We start from the raw sequence: 21,996 nt of genomic DNA, 5'->3' as shown, positions 1-21,996 counted from the left end.
AAAAAAGTAGAAATTTCGATTCAGGGTCGCTAGGGGGCATCAAAACATCAAAACCGGAAGTAACCAGTTTGACTAAAATGACCATAACTCGTGAACCGTTTGAGCTATCTTCACGGGGCTTAGACCGTATGTGTAGACCCTCAGTCCGGGGTCACAGTAAAAATAACTCGGTGTTTGGCCACTAGGTGGCGCTATAATAGCAAAGAACTCGAAAAGGGCTATAACTACGCAACCGTTTGCCCGATCGACTTATTATTTGGTATGGTGTGTCTTTGTGTCATGCACCGTGACTGTATAAAAGGACTTTGGCGTTTCTCAAAAAACATGGCCGCCATCGCCCAATGAATTTTGAGCCCTCATTAGACAGGGTTAACGGGGGCCGATCGAAACGACACTCGCTGGGCTTGTTCGACTCGTGGTCCTGAAGGTCTGTAAGAAATATGAATTGATTCGGCCACTGGGGGCGAAAAAACGTTTTTGCAGTGCATAAACAATTGTGTATCACGTGACATTTGACATATACTCAAACTATTTACATCATATGATAGCTCTCCTCATTCTGAACAACTTTGCCTCTGGACACGCTTCTGTCGATTGAACGGTTCGTGAATTATCGCTGATGATGTCAAAAATCTACTTTCGCGAAGTAGTCCCTGGTTTTTCAACCGATCGGGACCAAACCAATGCAGATGACTTCTCTGGAGTGTGAATGTAAATAATCATTGAAAAAAAGTTGAAATTTGTATTCATACACGGTAGGGGGGGGGCAAAAACTGAACTGGGCGGAGCCTATCACATTAAAATGGCCATAAATCCAGAACGGATTAACACATCATCATGGGGCTTGGAACATATGTGTAGACCATCACTCCGAGGTCACCTACAAAAGAAGGTGCCGTTTTGACACTAGGTGGCGCTAGACCAGTAGAAATGGTTAAATTGACGCGTATTTCATTACTTAAACAATTGTGTATCATGTGACATTTGACATATACCCAAACTATTTACATCATATGATATCTCTTCTCATTCTGAACAACTTTGCCTCTAGAACCATTTATGTCGATCAAACGGTTCGTGAGTTATCGCTGATAATGTCAAAAACCTACTTTCACAAACTAGTCCCTGGTTTTTCAACCGATTGTAACCAAACCAATGCAGATGACTTCTGTGGAGTGTGAATGTATATAATCATTGAAAAGAAATTAAAAATTTGTATTCGTACACTGTAGGGGGGGCCAAAACTGAACTGGGCGGAGCCTAAGACACTTAAACATACGTTGTTAGAGAAGGGTTTGAGATAGCTTCACGCGGCTTAAAACATATGTGTAAACCTTCGCTCTGAGCTCACATCAAAAGAAATCGCGGTGATTGGACACTAGGGGGCGCTATAACGGGAACAATGGCACTAAATATTGTAATTATGCAACGGTTATACATCTACAGGTTCTGATACGCTTTGAAAATAAACGTCTCGGCCCAGGAACTTCAGACTTCTTCAGTTTGAAAGCACCTTCTCTTCAATTTAAAGGCCAAGAATGAAAATCTGATACTCATTAACGGATTGTCCAAATTATTTGACATGCTTGTAATAGAGGTGCATGTTTCTGTAAGCATGCATAGTTTCTATGAGTTGATACCTGTGATTTTTCTGTGCGTGTGTGTGTGTGTGTTGGACTTTGATCCTTCACGCGTGTGTTGAGGTGTGACCCCCTAACCTGTTCATGAATGCATGACTGCTTTTGACTGCCTTAAACCTCGAAACCCGCTTAAAGGCTGCTTGCAGCTTTAATTAGGGTTTCGAGCCCGAAGGGCTGAAAACCTATTGTTTTTGTAAGGATTTTTATTCTTTATTATTATTCCGCCATAAAACGCGTAGCCCAGCCCAAACCGTAAGTCGTAGAAACTCGAGACTTTGTCAAATGGTAGTAGTCTTGCACGCTACTCAGATACTCGGAGCCAGCCAAATCAGCCCATAGGTGGCGCTATAGCGATAGCCAATGCGTTTGAGCTCAATGCTCATAAACCGGATGTCGCACAACAAAATGTTTGGTGTCATTGGAATCCTTGGCTCCAAACTTAAAAAATGGCTATCTCCGATTTCATTTCCGGTATGCAAATTTTTCCGCTAATTTGCATTTTATGAAAAAAAAAAAAAATGAACTAGTCCCTGGATTTTTGCCCGATCGGAACCAAACCGACGCTGATGAATTCTGTGGAGTGTGAATATGAATATTCATTGAAAAAAAGTTGAAATTTCGATTCAGGGTCGCTGGGGGGCATCAAAACGTTCGAACCGGAAGTAGCCTATTTCACTAAAATGACAATAACTCGTGAACCGTTTGAGCTATCTTCACCGGGCTTAGACCGTATGTGTAGACCCTCAGTCCGGGGTCACAATAAAAAAGACGCGGTGTTTGGCCACTAGGTGGCGCTATAATAGCAAAGAACTCGAAAAGGGCTATAACTACGCAACCGTTTGCCCGATCGACTTATTATTTGGTATGGTGTGTCTTTGTGTCATGCACCGTGACTGTATAAAAGGACTTTGGCGTTTCTCAAAAAACATGGCCGCCATCGCCCAATGAATTTTGAGCCCTCATTAGACAGGGTTAACGGGGGCCGATCGAAACGACACTCGCTGGGCTTGTTCGACTCGTGGTCCTGAAGGTCTGTAAGAAATATGAATTGATTCGGCCACTGGGGGCGAAAAAACGTTTTTGCAGTGCATAAACAATTGTGTATCACGTGACATTTGACATATACTCAAACTATTTACATCATATGATAGCTCTTCTCATTCTGAACAACTTTGCCTCTGGACACGCTTCTGTCAATTGAACGGTTCGTGAATTATCGCTGATGATGTCAAAAATCTACTTTCGCGAACTAGTCCCTGGTTTTTCAACCGATCGGGACCAAACCAATGCAGATGACTTCTCTGGAGTGTGAATGTAAATAATCATTGAAAAAAAGTTGAAATTTGTATTCATACACGGTAGGGGGGGGCAAAAACTGAACTGGGCGGAGCCTATCACATTAAAATGGCCATAAATCCAGAACGGATTAACACATCATCATGGGGCTTGGAACATATGTGTAGACCATCACTCCGAGGTCACCTACAAAAGAAGGTGCCGTTTTGACACTAGGTGGCGCTAGACCAGTAGAAATGGTTAAATTGACGCGTATTTCATTACTTAAACAATTGTGTATCATGTGACATTTGACATATACCCAAACTATTTACATCATATGATATCTCTTCTCATTCTGAACAACTTTGCCTCTAGAACCATTTATGTCGATCAAACGGTTCGTGAGTTATCGCTGATAATGTCAAAAACCTACTTTCACAAACTAGTCCCTGGTTTTTCAACCGATTGTAACCAAACCAATGCAGATGACTTCTGTGGAGTGTGAATGTATATAATCATTGAAAAGAAATTAAAATTTGTATTCGTACACTGTAGGGGGGGCCAAAACTGAACTGGGCGGAGCCTAAGACACTTAAACATACGTTGTTAGAGAAGGGTTTGAGATAGCTTCACGGGGCTTAAAACATATGTGTAAACCTTCGCTCTGAGCTCACATCAAAAGAAATCGCGGTGATTGGACACTAGGGGGCGCTATAACGGGAACAATGGCACTAAATACTGTAATTATGCAACGGTTATACATCTACAGGTTCTGATACGCTTTGAAAATAAACGTCTCGGCCCAGGAACTTCAGACTTCTTGAGTTAGAAAGCACCTTCGCCTCAATTTAAAAGCCAACAACAATGAAAATCGGATACTCATTAACGTATTGTCCAAATTATTTGACATGCTTGTAATAGAGGTGCATGTTTCTGTAAGCATGCATAGTTTCTATGAGTTGATACCTGTGATTTTTCTGTGCGTGTGTGTGTGTGTGTTGGACTTTGATCCTTCACGCGTGTGTTGAGGTGTGACCCCCTAACCTGTTCATGAATGCATGACTGCTTTTGACTGCCTTAAACCTCGAAACCCGCTTAAAGGCTGCTTGCAGCTTTAATTCTTCTTCGTTATTATTCTTCCCTAAAACTACATGGGCAGCCTAAACCGTAAGGCCGACAGAGCTGAGACTTGGTCAGATGGTAGTAGTCCTTGTCGCTACTCAGATACATGGACCCAGCCAAATCGGCCCATAGGTGGCGCTACAGCGATGAAAAGCGCGTTTGCACTCTTTACTCCTAAACCGTTTGTCGCACACCCAAGTGTTTTATATCATTGTAATCATTGGCTCAAAACTTAAAAAACGTATATCTCCGATTTCATTTCCGGTATGCAAATTTTTCCGCTAATTTGCATTTTATGCAAAAAAATTAAAATGAACTAGTCCCTGGATTTTTGCCCGATCGGAACCAAACCAACGCTGATGAATTCTGTGGAGAGTGAATGTGAATAATTATCAAAAAAAAGTTGAAATTTCGATTCACCATTGCTAGGGGGCGCCAAAACGTCTGAACCGGAAGTGCCATGGTTGACTAAAATGGCCATAACTTGTGAACCGTTTGAGCAATCTTCATGGGGCTTGTACCCTATGTGTAGACTCTCAGTCCGGGGTCACAGTAAAAAGGATTTGGCGCTTGGCCACTAGGTGGCGCTATAATTTACATGAACTCGAAAAGGGCTATAACTACCCAACCGTTTGCCCGATAAACTTATTATTTGGTATGGTGTGTCTTTGTGTCATGCACGATGATTGTCTAAAAGGACAGTGGCGTATCTAAAGAAACATGGCAATCATCGGCCAATGAAGTTTGAGCACTCATTAGACAGGGTTAACGGAGGCCGATCAAAACGACACTCACTGGGCTTGTTCGACTCGTGGTCCAGAAGGTCTGTAAGAAATATGAACTCATTCGGCCACCGGGGGGCGAAGTAACGGTTTTAGAGTGCATAAACAATTGTATGTCACGTGACATTTGACATATACTCAAACTATTTACATCATATAATAGCTCTTCTCATTCTGAACAACTTTGCCTCTGAACACGCTTCTGTCGATTGAACGGTTTGCGAATTATCGCTGACGATGTCAAAAACCTACTTTCACGAACTAGTCCTAGGTTTTTCGACCGATCGGATCCAAACCAATGCAGATAACATCTCTGGAGTGTGAATGTAAATAATTATCAAAAAAAAAGTTGAAATTTTCTTTCACGGTTGCTTAGGGGCGTAAACATTTTAAATAGGCGGAGCCTATTACATTAAAATGCCCATAACTCGAGCACTATTAGAGATATCATCATGGGGCTTGGAACATATGTGAAGACCATCACTCCGAGATGACTTACAAAATACCGCGGCGTTTGGACACTAGGTGGCGCTATAACAGTAAAAATGGCAAAATTTACGTGTCTTTGGTTGCATAAACAATTGTGTATCACGTGACATTTGAATATACCCAAACTATTTACATCATATGATAGCACTCCTCATTCTGAACAACTTTGCCTCTGGACACGCTTCTGTCGATCAAACGGTTCGTGAGTTATCGCTGATGATGTTAAAAACCTACTTTCGCGAACTAGTCCTAGGTTTTTCGACCGATCGGATCCAAACCAATGCAGATAACATCTCTGGAGTGTGAATGTAAATAATTATCAAAAAAAAGTTGAAATTTTCTTTCACGGTTGCTTAGGGGCGTAAACATTTTAAATAGGCGGAGCCTATTACATTAAAATGCCCATAACTCGAGCACTATTAGAGATATCATCATGGGGCTTGGAACATATGTGTAGACCATCACTCCTAGGTGAATTACAAAATACCGCGGTGTTGGAACACTAGGTGGCGCTATAAAGTATAAATGGCAAAATGTACACATCTTTGGTTGCCTTAACAATTGTGTAACACGTGACATTTGACATTTACACAAACTATCGATATCATATGAAAGTTCTCATAATTCCAAACAAATTTGGCTCTTGAACCATTGATGTCGATCAAACTGTTTGTGAGTTATCTGTGATGATGTTAAGAACCTACTTTTGCGAACTTGTTCTAGGTTTTTCAAGCGATTTTAAAATTTCCACCACCGTACAATTCTCTGGACTCTCTAGATAAATAACTATCAAAAACAAGTTCAACTTTTTCATTTGCGTGACCATTACAGGGTCCTTTATTATATTCAAGTGAACAGTTTACCTCAACAGTTTACCTGAAAGCTCGCTTCTCCTTAACAAATAATCCAATTGACTTGCCATTAAGTACAATCATACATCTTATTAGACTAAACAAGCATGTTAAATATGATGGTTATCGGACAAGAGATACGTTTCCTGTCTCACAGGAACAAGGTGTTAGACATATAAAGCACTACACATTAAACGTTGCTCCATATTCACACATCTATAAATATAGAACATGTCTGGGTGGTTGTAAGATCCTGTTTTGCCAAACTTAACACACACCTTTATTATGTACACCAGTTTAATTGCATGTAAACCCAAATAGCTACTCAGCAGTCACATGGCAGCAACTCAATGCATTTAGGCATTTAGACGGGGTCATTTCTTAAATGGATGTGACCAAATGAACCTGAAAAGCTGATTCCCCTCAAGTGTACTCTATGTGCATATGTGTGTAATCATGCGTAGTGTCTATGAACCGTTGCTGACCGTATCTATGATTTTTCAGGCGTTGGGAGTATCGTCCACTTGGGTGTTTTACTATGAGAGTCCTCGGCCTACTTCATGAAGGCAAAGCTGCTTTAGATGCCTTAAAAGTGCTCGAACCCGCTAAATGCTGCTTGCAGCTTTAATTTTATTTTACTTCTTTCAAAGGTTGACTCTTTTGCTCTTCGGTGTGAATAATGCTAATGTTATTAAATGTTTTCAAGAAAAACATACTTTTGTTTGTGTACTTTAAGTGTTTTGTTGTGAAAGTCTGACCACAGTATTTAAAATATTTAAGTATACTACACTATTCTATAAAGTTTATTTACTTTAAGTTAAAACTATACAGAGTAAACAAAGTCTAATAAACACTAAAGGTGTATACACCGAACCTTTATAGTCTGTTTTGGTGATTTGTTATAGTTCATTAGATAAATCAGTGGAGGTCTGCTTTAGTTTCAACTTTGTCTTCAAAGTGTGCAAAAAAGTTTTGGAAAGATAAATTAAGATAAAGCATTCATTCGTTGACATAGAGTAATAAAGAGCATTAATAATAGTGAGTAGAGTGGTTCAGATCATTAGATTTTGTTGGAGAATTTGTTGAGAAGTGAAATATAAAAGATGACGAATTTCTTTCCTTGTTTTCATTTTAAATGAAATAATAAATATTTACAGACTTTAAATTGTGAGTCTTACGATGTATTTTTTTGCTTGTTCTAGCAGCGGTGAAGGGTGTTTGCGAATGGCAAAAGTCATGGATAAGTGGTTTCGTTCTGTTTGGAGAATCTGGTTATTGGTTCCACTGGTTCTGGTACGTCTTACTTTTGGACAGAATCTGAAGGCCACCCGATGGCCTCTTCACCCTCACAAGCCTGTGGTTCTCATCTGGAACGCCCCAACAGAAGACTGCAGACCACGACACAACGTCCACCTTCAACTGGATCAGTTTCAGATCGTAGCTTCTCCCAATGAAGGTTTCACCAAGCAGCACCTCACATTATTCTACCGAGACCGTCTGGGTCTGTATCCCTACTTCACGGCAAACGGCACTGCTGTCAATGGTGGATTACCGCAAACGGCCAGCCTCACAGAGCACCTGGAAAAGATGCCGGATGGGATCAAAAAATACATTCCTGACCCGTTGGCACGAGGTCTGGCTGTTATAGACTGGGAAGAATGGCGTCCCCTATGGATACGAAATTGGGACGCCAAAGATATTTACAAAAGCCAGTCTCGCTATCAGGTGGCCCAGAAAAACCCAAGCTGGACTTCAACGAAGATATTCAAAGTAGCCCAACAGGAGTTTGAGATGTCCAGTCGTAGATTCATGCTTGAAACATTACGTCTGGCCAAAAGCTTGCGTCCGAACCAGCTCTGGGGCTTCTACCTCTTTCCTGACTGCTACAATCATGACTATCGTAAGAGTCTGGAGAACTACACCGGACGCTGCCCGGATGTCGAGGTAGCTCGGAACGACCACCTTAAATGGCTGTGGACCGAGAGCACGGCTCTGTTCCTGTCAGTATACATGGGCTCAGTGTTGCGGTCAACATCCTTCGGTCGCCAGTTTGTCCGAAACAGGGTGAAGGAGGGCATGAGACTTGCATCTGATGGTGAGGGACTGGTGCGTCCCGTTTTCATATATACTCGTCCCACTTATGACAACAAGTCAGAATTGCTGTCTGAGGTGAGTTTGTAAAAAGCAGACAAGAAAATGTCTATTCCTGAACCTCATGTTATTGGAAATCTGCAGTGAAATTTTATAGGAGCAGTGTTTCTCAAACTGGGGGGGCCCCGAGATGGATCCAGGGGGATCACAGATTTTGTGGCATTTTATGAAATATTGAAATTTGTAATACATTTTAATGTAATCGAGCATTAGAAAAAAGAGACCACCAACATAAAGAATTGATGTTACAGAATTGTGAATTCAAAGCTAACCTTTGACATGACAACAAAATGTACAGAAATTAATGTTGACTTTACAGACAGAAGATTCCATTCAGCTGCTGTTCATTTCTTGGTGTGTGTGTTTGTGAATTCTTAGTTTTATTGTGAACTTTCAGAAACTATGAATTATTAAGAATTGAAGTATGCGATTGTCATGTGTATCTAGTGTAGTCAGTCTATGTGTAGTTTATCATAAAGATTGTTTTGTATGACTGTCACATCTGTGTGTGTGTGTGTGAGTGGACTTGTTTTTTATATGTTAGTGGGGACCTAAACCTGAATACACCAACTCATGGGGACCCGTGTCACTGTAGGGAGACCAAAATTGAGGCCCTCACAGCTTGTACAGAACAATCATTTTTGAAAATCTAAAAATGCAAAAAGTTCTCTACGATCTTTAGGTTTAGGGGTTGGGTTGGGTGATAAAATAGACAGTTTGTACAGTATACAATTCATTACGTCTATGGACTGTCCCCACGGAGATAATAAAGCATACGTGTGTGTGGGAACATGAAGGGTGCTGCTCATTTTCGAGGCGCCACCCACAACACCATCACCGCTTTCTTCCTCAATAATTTCCTCTGTTTAAAGGGAAACTTCACCTAAAAATCAATTGTTCCAATCATCTGAGTTTCTTCTGTTAAACGCAAAATGTTTTATTTGAGCAGATGGATTTGGTGTGGACCGTTGGAGAAAGCGTGGCTCTGGGAGCAGCTGGGATTATATTCTGGGGTGATTCGATTTACGCCAGCAGCAATGTGAGCATTCACTCACGTGATTATTGTATGAACATACTGCTTCACATGATAACATCTGTCTGTCTGTCATCTTTAAGGCGAGCTGCTTCAGGCTGAATCAGTACCTGCAGGGTCCGCTGGGCCGATACCTTCTCAACGTCTCCACGGCAGCCGAGCAGTGCAGTGGATTTCTGTGCAGTTCACACGGGCGCTGTCTGCGCAGACACCCGGACACGGACACATATCTCCACCTGGACCCTAACACGCACACGGTAATGGGTCAGGGGAGAGAGATGCGCGTGACGGGAGATCTGAGCGCAGATGAGAGGAGGAGGATGATGGAGAACTTTCAGTGTCAGTGTTACAGCGGCTATCAGGGTGAGAGATGTGATGTTGAGGATCCTCTTCAGCAGCGGGGCGAGGGACATGCACTTAAAGCACTGTGGGTTTACTTTCTCACCCCAGTATTACTTCAAATGTTTGTCTGAGACCTTGAGACTTATTTATATCAAACGAATAATGACCTTTCTCTTCCTGTCTTATCGGGTTTTAATTTAGATTTTGGAGAAATGTCATGTTTTGTAAGTGACATTTCCATTTTGTGTTAAGGAAAAGAAAGTCATGCGGGTCCATAATGATGTGAGGGTGATGGCAGAATCTTTGATTATTTGGTGAAGTTTGTTGTTTTTCTCTAACATGTGTAATGTATTGCAGGTCAGTCTTGCGTGTGTGAGCTTTACATTGACATTACAAACACAGAATGATTTCAAGAGATGATGATGTTGTGTCGCTGTGATGTATCATTAGGATTTTGTGTGTTGATATTGTGTTGGCGTCCAGCTCGCGTGTCATTTCCTGATCACTGCTGTTTCCTGTGCTACAGAAAAATAAATAAAGATCAGACCGTTATTTATTTCCTGTTATTTAAGACAATATTGAGCAACTGTGGATTGCCTTTTCTTTCCCAGACTGTTTTTGTGCTGTTTGTAAATGAAAGTGTTTTCAATGTATTGTTTTGTTGTTTGTCAATGTTATTGTTGTGACAGCACTTATATATGAACATGTGAAAGGGTTTAAAGATTTGAGAATATTGTCTGCTGTTATGATATCACATGCTGAAACTGTTGTGACTGTATGAACTAGATTGAAACACTATTTCTGCTTTTAAGAAAATGATTTTGACTATTAAACTTGTATTTTTGTTTGCTTATTAAACAGTTGTAGATTTAATTCTTTATGTAGTCATACTGAAAAAAACTATAATGATCTATTCACTTAATGAACTAGTGTTTTTAGTTTGTGGGAACGCTCTTTGAGAGAAGAAAACTGAACTAAAGAGGAACACATGTACAGACGTCAGCACATGAATCTGTTCAGCACAAATTACAGCCTTTACAAACCAACCAAGTTATTTTTGTTGCCTTTAATTGTCAATGAAGAAAATGTGACTTTACCAGTAGAAAGAAATATATGAGTTTATTTTTGCTTATCTTTGGCTCTTAAAAAGGTCTTTTAGGTCTTTTAACAACCAAGTTTTTAACATCAATATTTCATTCAAATCTGTGACATGTACACTTTAAATGAGATGCATTGAGTATAATACAGTGTAGGCAAGACAATGCACATTTTATTTAAGTTAAACACAACTGTAGTTGATCCAAACTGCTTTACAATGAAAAGAATAATCATCAAAATAAAAAAGGAATATATATATATATAAATATAGGCGTATATATAAGTTTTTGCTACATATAAAATGGAGCATTCTTGTTTGGTTCTTGCCATATTAAAAACAATAAGAATGGCGTAGATGTATGTTCCAGAGAGTGTTTTTAACATTTCTGCTTTGAAAATAATATTGTGTGCAAACCAAAGACGAAGTTTGAGCTTATGATAAATGTCAAATGTAAATGTGTCATGCGTTAGTTTCAACACTTTTTATAACATTAAATATTCATATAGTTAGATAGAACTCCAACAAACGTGTATTAACTTACGTACGTAAAAGCGCTTGCGCCCCGCGTCATGAGCAAACGACACCGCCCCTCTCTTCTCTATTGGCTGAAAGTGTGAGTCATAACCCAGGTGATCATCACGAGTTCGTGAGATTTACAAACTTTGAGATATTGATGTTTAATTGATAAAGATTCGAGCAGTGAGTACAGTGTGTTTATATCCTATCAATGTGTTTGTGTTGTAAACAGCGTGTGTTCTGTGTTCACATTCTGAAGGGTTTTTCTGTCTCGAGTGTTTTTCTGTCTCGGTTCCTCTTTTCTTTTTACTCTTCTTGCGAAAATAACCGTAGTTTTACTACAGTAACAATATCTTTATTGTAAAAACACAGTAAGCACAAATTAATAACAATCTCATGCAGTCCATTAAAATCATGTTTATTGTCTCTTCTGCAGCACTAAAACTTTACTTTCATAAATACATTTAGTTCGTTCTTGGGACTGTTAAATGTGCTTTTATGGTACTGTGTGGTATAGTGATAGTATCTGATCTTTGTGGTCCATCCCATTATTATGAATATTGATCACGTAAACACAGTTTATGGTATTTGTAGTAAAACCACAAACTTACCGTAGAGTAACAATACTTTAACCACTGTGTGATACACATTTACTGTAATAAATGCATAAGATTTCTTCAAAAATACCACAATAATACATGTGCTACGGTATTTTTGCGGAGCTGCAAAGTTGTCTGTTTGTCTACATGACATTAACATTTATTCACTTTTATTCAAACTAAGTGACCGAAAGCATTCAAATTATATGTGTATGTGTGTTCTGTGGGGCTTGAACCCATGACCTTCACACTGTCAATGTATTGAGCTACAGGAACATCTTCATGTGTGTTTATGACATACACTCATGAAATGACATGTCACGTATGTTACACACGTTTCAGGTTTTGAATTAATTTACGCACACACTTAATGTGGTGTATGTTGAAGTGGATGATTATTATGGATAATGAGTTGTTCAGTATAAAATATACCTTTGTTCAAAAAAATTGCCTCTCATCATTGAAATTATCTTTTGAAATTAGACTGTAGCTCAGCTTCATTTCCATTTAAATTGCCTGAGCTGATGTACGGTCAGGTGTGGAGTTGAGTGCTAAACGCTTTGCTCTCCTGTCGTTACAGATATGGACGGGCTGTTTCGGTGGATGTGTCCCCTGTTGTTCTTCTACGGCTGTTTGCCGTGCCCTGTTTTTGGTCGTCCACCCGACTCGCCCACTCTCCTCACCCACCTTCCCTTTTCCACCGTATGGAACGCGCCCACCGAGCGCTGTGCGTCTCGATTCAAGGTGGATCTGGACTTGAGCGTCTTTGACATCGTCCACAACCAGGACGAGGTGTTCATAGGTGCCAACGTCACCATTTTCTACGCCAATAAGTTGGGACAGTATCCATTCTATGATCCTCTCAATGAGCCGGTGTACGGAGGAGTTCCTCAGAACGCCAGCCTCAGCGAGCATCTCCGAAAGGCCGCAGACGATATGAGGACGGACATCCCCGATCCTGGCTTTAACGGGCTGGCCATCATCGACTGGGAAAAGTGGAGGCCGCTTTGGGAGCGGAATTGGGAGTCAAAGCAAGTGTACTGCCTGGGATCCAAAGCTTTAGTGAAGGCCAAACATCCGCACTGGACTCCGGATCAAATAGAAACTCAAGCCGTGAAAGAGTTTGAAGGGGCTTCACGGGATTTTATGGAGGAGACGTTGAAGCTGGGCCTCGGGGGGCGTCCTGGAGGATTGTGGGGCTTTTACGGTTTCCCCTGCTGTTATAATTATCAGTACAAGAAGAACGAAACGTACACGGGCGAGTGTCCACCTCTTGAAATCGAGAGGAATGATAAACTTTCATGGCTGTGGAACGTCAGCACGGCTCTCTACCCAAACATCTATCTGGATCTGCTGTTGCGGGGTCGTGATCGTGATATCATGCTGTACAGCCGCTATCGCATCCTGGAGGCCATGAGGGTGAGACAACAAACCGGCACCCCAAACCCGCCGGCTGTCTTCCCTTACGCCAGGATCGCCTACACGTACTCCATGGAGTTTATCTCACAGGTCAGCCAAACCAACCACAGCCAAACTCTCCCTTTAAACTGAGCGTCGGGGCTCAAAGATGAAGTGTATTCTTTTATGTTAACATATTTAGGATTTGGTTATATAAACTAATATGAATCGATTCTCTGGGTGGATCAAACGGTAGATTCACCTTTACAATATCCTCAAAATGACCCGTGTGTGAATGTGAGCAGTCTGCCGAGTTGTAAAGCCAGAAGTGAACGAATAACGAAGTTATTGGTTTGGGAAAAATTTAGTCGACTCTGAATCATGCGAACGAGTCGTCTGTCGTTGTAATTTCAGTTCTGGGTCAGATTTGCGTCACGCCTACGTTACATTTGCGATACTGCACGCCGTAGACCAATCACAGTAGACTAGACCATCTGACCAATCAGATCAGAGTATGCTGAGAGAAAGAAGGGGATTAGCCGGATAAATCGCTGAACGAATCATTTGAGAGTCAGTTAAGAAGTGAGGAAATAGTAACTAAAGGAAAATGTTTTACACCGTGTATAGACGTTAACTTGTTGTTGGAGACTCCATAAACCAAAATAGGACCTTAAAGATCACAAATATATTTTTTGTCACTTTGAGTAACATGATTGTTGAACAGCAGTTGTATTTTTGTTGTCATATGTTTGTCAGCTGGATTTGGTTCACACTATCGGTGAGAGTGTCGCTCTGGGATCTGCAGGCGTTGTCCTCTGGGGAGATGATAACTACTCCAGGACAAAGGTATCAAAATGATTCACTTCTGATGTACAACTGACGCTGATATTGAAATAGATTTTGAAGGAGAATCTATGTGGTGAACACAAATTCAAGAATTCCACTCAAATGTATTCCTGTATCTCTTTGTCCAGATTAAATTCACATAAGGAGCATGAAAGTAGTCATAGCCTTGTATGAAAGATATCAGAGCTATATTTGTACAGAATGTTCTTTATGTAGGAAGATTTTATGACTCACAATTTTACACAAAGACTGCAGACATAATAAGAAAAAAATATATAAAACAGGGAAATGATAAAACACCTGATATAAGGATACATGTGATTCTTGCAAATTAGTTTTCAAATGGTTAAAAAGGTCAAATCCCTGCTGAATTGATGTCAGCTGCATCTTTTTTAAATTATTTTAAGAAATGCATAAAATGCATTTAATCTGAATGCTCATATCCACCTTAATGCTTGTTTTAAAAAGAGAATGCTTCTTATTTTACACACAAACACAATTAATGATGTCCATATTGATGTTGACTCAGGAAACCTGTGAAGCGGTTCAGAGTTACCTGAACGAGACGCTCGGCCGTTACATCGTGAACGTGACGGAGGCGGCGTTTCTCTGCAGCCGGAATCTGTGTTCATCTCAGGGCCGATGTGTTCGGCAGGATCCGAGCGCTGACGTCTACCTGCACCTCGACCCGTCTGTATGGTCCATCATTCCCAGATCTCAGGTGTCAGGACCCCTCACCGTCGGTCCGTCTTTTGTAGCTTACAGGAGGATGAGGACGGTCCAGAGGGAACCCAGTTTCTCCATGGCAGACTTTAAATGTCAGTGTTTTCCAGGCTGGGAAGGCGAGCGATGCCAGAAACCAGCATCTTCCACATAAGAGTTGAATCTCATGGGTTCAGCCTCAAGGGGAATGAACCGGAACAAGCGCTGGTAGCTTTGGATAATCAGAAGAGAAGTAGTTCTGCATTTATAATATCGAATAGACCAAACTATAAATATATAAATGAAGAGTTTGGTTCCAAAATGAGAGAACTCCATTTTAACATTATTGTAAATCACGTTTTTTTATTGTGCAGTCTTAATTCTTATCTATCAAACTGCAGCTGGTTTGTTTTGATTTAAGCCATAATAACTCAAAAAACACAGCTTACTTAAACAATAAAACACAATGAAACATGATAACATAATAAAAAACATTTTTGAATGAGTTATCTCCCTTTGGAACCAAACTCTTCATAAATAGTCAAACAATTCAATCGGCTTTAAATGTACATTATAAACATTAAAATTGAATTCGCTGTCAGATTGATGAAGGTTTTTATGCAAAGATGTTTCAGTCTGGTTGAGCCATCGATCGATTACAAATGAGTTCATGTAAATGTAGCTATTGACTAAATGATGTGTGTCTGTGAGCCGCTGATTTGATATACGTCACAACGTTCAGTTCTGGGGTGAATAATGTGCTGGATATCAATTCTAGAATAAATGTTAAAGTACACAAGAATTTTAATAAAATATTTGAGGAATATTAATACTGTATTTTCAAATAGCTCTGTAAAAGCTTGTTTGGTGGATGTGTGTGTGTCTCAGGTGCTGTTTGCGTCCACTAGATGACAGTAGTGGAACACTATTAAGTGCACTATAATGGCAGCGTGACCATAACGGTTAGTGTGACACGGATGAAAGTCACTTTAACACGCATGCATTAACAATTTTAGCAGTCAGACAGGATCAAAGACATGTCAAATACACACTCGTGCAAGGAAACGAGTTGAATCAGTTTAATCAGTGACGGGGGCAAGGTGTCACACATGAGTGTTAATGTCTTTGTTTATTTCTCAAAGTCGTGTTCCGTGTAGATCCAAACCTTGAAGTCATGACTGCACAAAAGTGAACATTTAATGACAGCAGATTTCTTCTGAAGGAAAAATAATGTTTATATAACACACGCATTATGACTCATGAGACTTAAGCTGATGGGTAAATTGCTCAACATAGAACACAGAGATGATTGAGAAAGCTCCAGCAGATATACATAGAGATGAGATGAATTAGTCTGGCCTTGAATCGTAGATTTGCTCATAAATGTCCGTATTTGTTCATAAAACTATATTTGGCATGTCTGTTTGATTTTCAAGAGCTTAAATGAGTTTCAGGATATTAGTGACCCAGATACACCGCTTCTATTGAACTTACATCTATATTGAACTATTAAACTAGGTTATATGTTATATTTTATTTGAGTAAATGCAGGTGATGCTTGCGAAGCTCACCACCACCACCTCTCTGCTGGGATGGTTGACTAGGGACTGGCTCAACACTGTCAATCATTTGTCAAACATTCACATATGACAGATAATGGTTTCCACTGAACACGTGTTCTAGTTTGATCCTTCATCTGTGTGATCATTGACTGCTTCCGCCATCTTGGAGCGGTCAACATTTCAGCCGCTGCCGTCATTCACAGTAAAAAACAACACTGAGATTGAAATTCCTGAAACAAACATAACCTTTCACAGGTAAGAATGTGTTGATTTGAATATCTCAACATTACCGTTTTTGGAAATCTTTGCATTAGAAAACGCCTTTGTCACGTTATATTGCGTAAATCTATTAATTACAATGTTCGTGTCTTCACAACTGCACTTAAAGAGCAAGTATTACAATATCCTTAAAATGACATTTCATGCGGTGTGTAATGTTCCTGTGTGTGAATGTGAGCAGTCTGCCGAGCCGAAAGTGAACGAATAACAAAGTAATTGGTTTGGGAAAAATGGAGTCGACTGAATCATTTGAACGAGTCGTCTGTCGCTCTAATTTCAGTTCCGGTTCGGATTTGCGTAACTCCGTGTAATGCCCGCCTACGTTCCATTTGCGACAGTGCACGCGGTAAATTAGGGATAGATGGATGAATCGCCAAAGGAAACATTTGAGAGTCAGTCAAGGTAACAATTATTGCCTTTATTAGAATACATGTACGTACACTTGTTTAATAATAATAATAATACAGGCGTGTATACATGACTTGTGTATAGAAACCATCACTAATGAGGAATCTGTGTTACCTCAGATAACCTGATCAAAAATACTCAAACTCAATATTCCCTTGTGTGTAGTTGAGATTCAGTTTATAAATTCAGTATTGATTTTAGTGAGTAAAAAGTAAAAGAAATGTGCTGTCTGTAGCATTATCCATTATTGAATTATCTTTGTGCAGATGCAAATCATTCATTTTCATGTTGAGGGGGAATGTCTGATCTCAGGTCAGCTATGAGAGATCCGGTAATAGAATTGGAAGCATCTAATCGAGCTTTTCAGAATGTGAGGTCCAGAACTGAGGACTTTATAGATATTGGCTGTGTTTTATTTATTTTATTCAACGATTAGCAACATTTTAACCTTGAACAACAGACCTACAATGAACTCTGAGGTGTGAGATGATCATATGTGATTCAACATAAGCTGGTGTTATTTTAAAGGGATAGGTCACTCCAAAAAAATAGATTTTTTTTCATTTATTCATCCTCATGTCGTGTCAAACCTGTATGAGTTTCTTATTCAGAACACAAAAGAAGATATTTTGAAGAATGTTGATCATCAAACAACACTGAACTCCATTGACTTCTCAAAATATCTTGTTTTGTGTTCTGAAGAAAGACTTCAGACAACCACGAGAGAGCATAACATTTCGATTTTGGATCCCTAGTTGATTCCTGACTAGAAAACATGGAATTACCCATAATTCTCTAGAGAATCACAGAAGACCCTGGTGGATAAAGGTAAGATGGACTTTATGTGATGTATGAATCAATCCAGTCCAACCTATCACACTAAAGACATTTTAAACATTTGAAGGAGAATTTCGTTTCATTCCACAGATGTGTCTGTAAAATGTCATCGGACGAAAGTGACTGAAATTCATTGATGAAGTTTTACTCATAGTCTGGTGTGATAAGGTAAACACAGGCCGGTAAGTTTTGTCTCTTTCTCTAAACAGATTGCATTGACCCACAGTCATACGTTGGGACAGATAAGCAGCTGTGTGGAATGACAACAGACGTCCCGTTGGGAGTTTTCTCCTCTTTTTATCAGCACCAAGCCTGAAGTGATGGTCCCTGAAGTTTCTCCTGAAATACAGAAACATCCAGACAAGCATGCTTGAAACACAGCTTGACTTCATCTGGTAAATTTCATCATATCCCACAATCCCCTGCGTGTTGTTCTGCTTCTGATTTGATCCAATTGTGTTTGCTCAGAAGCTTCAGAGCCATGAGACATCTTCTGTGTTATTTACTGTAAATATCATTTGAGATTATAATAATTATAAGCACCGGTGGAATCTGAATGTGGGTCAGATCACAGCGTGTGATGCTTCCAGATGTTTTCCATGATTCTGATGGGACTGATCTAGTTTATTATACAATCTAGATTATTGTTTTGAGTGCGTTTCTTGGTGACTCCTGGTTAAAGTTCAGCAGTTTTTAAGAGCTGGTATGAACCCTTTTGTTTGGCCCAAACACTTTCTATTGTAAGGAACAAATCCAGAACAGTTTTATATTGGTAAGCAGCTCTTCCTCTCTCTCATTGGTGTGTTTTGTTGTTGTAGTTGTGACCTCAGTTGTGTGTCCGTCATGCTTATCCTAGTTGCTTGGTGGTCTGGAGAGATCAACCGTCACCTCTCTCTCTCTCCTCTCTCTCTCTCGCTCTCGCTTGCTGTTCTTCAATAAGCGTTTGGTCATGCACGTCTCCTTGTCCTTCAGAAGAAGTTGGGTTATTTTACGTGTGTGTGCTGCTTAAAGGGGTCATATGGCATGAATACGTGTTTTTCTGTGTCTTTGGTGTGTTTTAAATTGCCCATGTGTCTATTAAACATGTAACATTGTGAATATTAAAGTGTCAGAACAAAAGATGCGTTCTATCTAAAAGCGAGTGCTCACCCAGACCTGCCTGAAACGCCTCCTGTAGCCACACCCCCACAAATCTACATCAGCTCGTGGTATGATTTGACTAAGACCGCCCACATGTAAACACAAGTAAGGTGGGCGTACCTGTCAGGACAATTGAAGATGAACTTGATGTTCCAAATATGGTCAGAGGCGTTACATTTCTGTCACACGCTTGCAGTATTCCACCAATCACTACACACTGGTGAACTGGCCAATCACAGCACACATCGCTGTTCAGAGCCATTAGCTTTGTAATAAATCTGCGTGTTTCAGAGAGGCGGAGCAAAGAGGAGATACAGACATGCACGGTGTGTGGAAAATACAGCGTTATTCAAACCTTAAATCCTGTAAACACATTACATTACATTACATCTAAAGCGTACAACGATAATATTAGTTTTAGCCGTGTCATATGACCCCTTTAACTTCCGGTACACATTCACAAACAATAGAGTGCCTATAGATACTAATACCAATCAAAAGAAACCGAGAAGAACTGTTACTTGGCTAAACTCATCTCTCCAATATTTAGAATTTAGACTGTGATACCAAGATCAACCTCTAGATGTCAGTGTACCATACGCTTTCTACGACAGGAGAAAAATCTGTAATCAATAACTTGAATCGAATCGAGCGCTTGGGAATCGTAACATCAGAATCGATACCCAGCCCTATTCAGATGGTCTTTAAAGTAACTGATCACATGAAAATGAGAATTCATTCATCTTCTCACCGGTGTGTTTCAAAGCCGAATCACATTTTGGTACATTTTCAGTGTATTACATTTAAGTTTGAGATGATCTGTTGTGTGTCATGCAGGAGAATAAATGATGCGTGTTTGGAACAGCGTGTGTAAACGGTGACAGAATTGTCATTTGTGTGTGATTTAATTCTCTTTGTGAGTCTGGGGCTGTTTGGCTAACCGTTGCTTTCATCGGGCCCATTTACTTTGCTTTCAGTGGCAAAGCTAATGCTGTAATTTCACCTAATTTTATAATTTGCAAGGAAACATTTTACAAAATGGCTTTCTTGTTGTTTTGTGCCCGTGTGTGTGTGTGTGTGGCTTTTCCCTTTTAGTGAAGATTTTAATATCCACATCCAAACTGAAACCTCATTACAATTTAGAGCAAGAAAAGCCCGGAGCCACAGGACACGTGTCCCAAATCATCGCACATTAGAAACTCACTTTGATGGACCAACGAACATGAAGTCTGCATCAGACCAGTGATCACCAATCAGACGCCAAGATATTGTATCATACTTAGAAACAAATGTATAGTACAATGCATTGGATTTAAGCGTTTGCCAAATGCATAAATGTAAATATACAGACATCTATCTGCATAAGAACCTTCTGAACCAAAGCTGAAGCTTCATAACCTTTCGTTTCAATAACTATTATTTGCTATTCATTTCTTTTTCGTCTTCATATAATCCAGCTCAGTTCTTGCAGTATTTACTCAGTTCACGTTTCACATAAATGTTTCTCTCTCAGTGTTAATAAACCGGCGCGAGTGAGTGTGTGTGCGTGACGTGTGTTTGGATTGTGTTGTTTATTGTTGTTGAAGCGTTTCATTGGCTGGCGGGGCGGTGTTCTGTAGATTCACAGCGATGCCGTTCTTATTTATACAAAGCAAAAAAAATGCAGCCACACGTCTTCTCTAAGAGATTACAATTTATCTGCAAGGAGCGAGAGAGAGAGTAATACTAGTGTACTGCATACTGTGTATTATATATTGTACTATATACTGCTCATTCTTCATCATTCATTTAGTTTCAACTCATATTTATGTCACTTAATGATATTTTTATATTTACTGTTTATAACTATAATTAACCTCATACAGCTTACTAATTTAAATAAAGATATTATAAGAGAGCGAGAGAGAGAGAGAGACAGACAGAGAGAGAGCGAGACAGAGAGAGAGCGAGACAGAGAGAGAGCGAGACAGAGAGAGAGCGAGACAGAGAGAGAGCGAGACAGAGAGAGAGCGAGACAGAGAGAGAGCGAGACAGAGAGAGAGCGAGACAGAGAGAGAGCGAGACAGAGAGCGAGAGAGAGCGAGAGAGAGCGAGACAGAGAGAGAGAGACAGAGAGAGAGAGACAGAGAGAGAGAGACAGAGAGAGAGACAGAGAGAGAGAGACAGAGAGAGAGAGACAGAGAGAGAGAGACAGAGAGAGAGAGACAGAGAGAGAGAGACAGAGAGAGAGAGACAGAGAGAGAGAGACAGAGAGAGAGAGACAGAGAGAGAGAGACAGAGAGAGAGAGACAGAGAGAGAGAGACAGAGAGAGAGAGACAGAGAGAGAGAGACAGAGAGAGAGAGACAGAGAGAGAGACAGAGAGAGAGAGACAGAGAGAGAGAGACAGAGAGAGAGACAGAGAGAGAGACAGAGACAGAGAGCGAGACAGAGAGCGAGACACAGAGAGAGAGAGACAGAGAGCGAGACAGAGAGCGAGACAGAGAGCGAGACAGAGAGCGAGACAGAGAGACAGAGAGCGAGAGAGAGCGAGACAGAGAGCGAGAGAGAGCGAGACACAGAGAGACAGAGAGCGAGACAGAGAGCGAGACAGAGAGCGAGACAGAGAGCGAGACAGAGAGCGAGACAGAGAGCGAGAGACAGAGAGCGAGACAGAGAGACAGAGAGCGAGAGAGAGCGAGACAGAGAGCGAGAGAGAGCGAGACACAGAGAGAGAGAGAGCGAGACAGAGAGCGAGACAGAGAGCGAGACAGAGAGCGAGACAGAGAGCGAGACAGAGAGCGAGACAGAGAGCGAGACAGAGAGCGAGAGAGAGCGAGAGAGAGCGAGAGAGAATGGTGTGGGATCATATGATGGTGTATTAGTGGTTGAAATCTATGATAGAATCCACACACACATAAACAGCCGTGTGAGCTGAGGGATT

General features: G+C 40.5%; 1 protein-coding gene across 1 annotated transcript; it reads left to right on the top strand.

Moving 5' to 3' along the window:
• The first annotated feature begins 7,382 nt into the window (after positions 1-7,382).
• On the top strand, positions 7,383-15,677 carry LOC306896799 (uncharacterized protein). The gene is made up of 7 exons (XM_079461070.1): positions 7,383-8,331; positions 9,263-9,352; positions 9,430-9,809; positions 10,046-10,056; positions 12,483-13,411; positions 14,057-14,146; positions 14,676-15,677. Exons 1-7 carry the CDS (start codon positions 7,387-7,389, stop codon positions 15,021-15,023), a joined length of 2,793 nt encoding a protein of 930 aa, XP_079317196.1. The 5' UTR covers positions 7,383-7,386; the 3' UTR covers positions 15,024-15,677.
• The last annotated feature ends 6,319 nt before the right edge of the window (positions 15,678-21,996 follow it).

The sequence above is a fragment of the Barbatula barbatula genome (genome assembly GCF_947034865.1).
Source record: "Barbatula barbatula genome assembly, chromosome: 7".
Classification (NCBI taxonomy): domain Eukaryota; kingdom Metazoa; phylum Chordata; class Actinopteri; order Cypriniformes; family Nemacheilidae; genus Barbatula; species Barbatula barbatula.
This window is presented reverse-complemented; position numbering and strand designations above follow the sequence as displayed.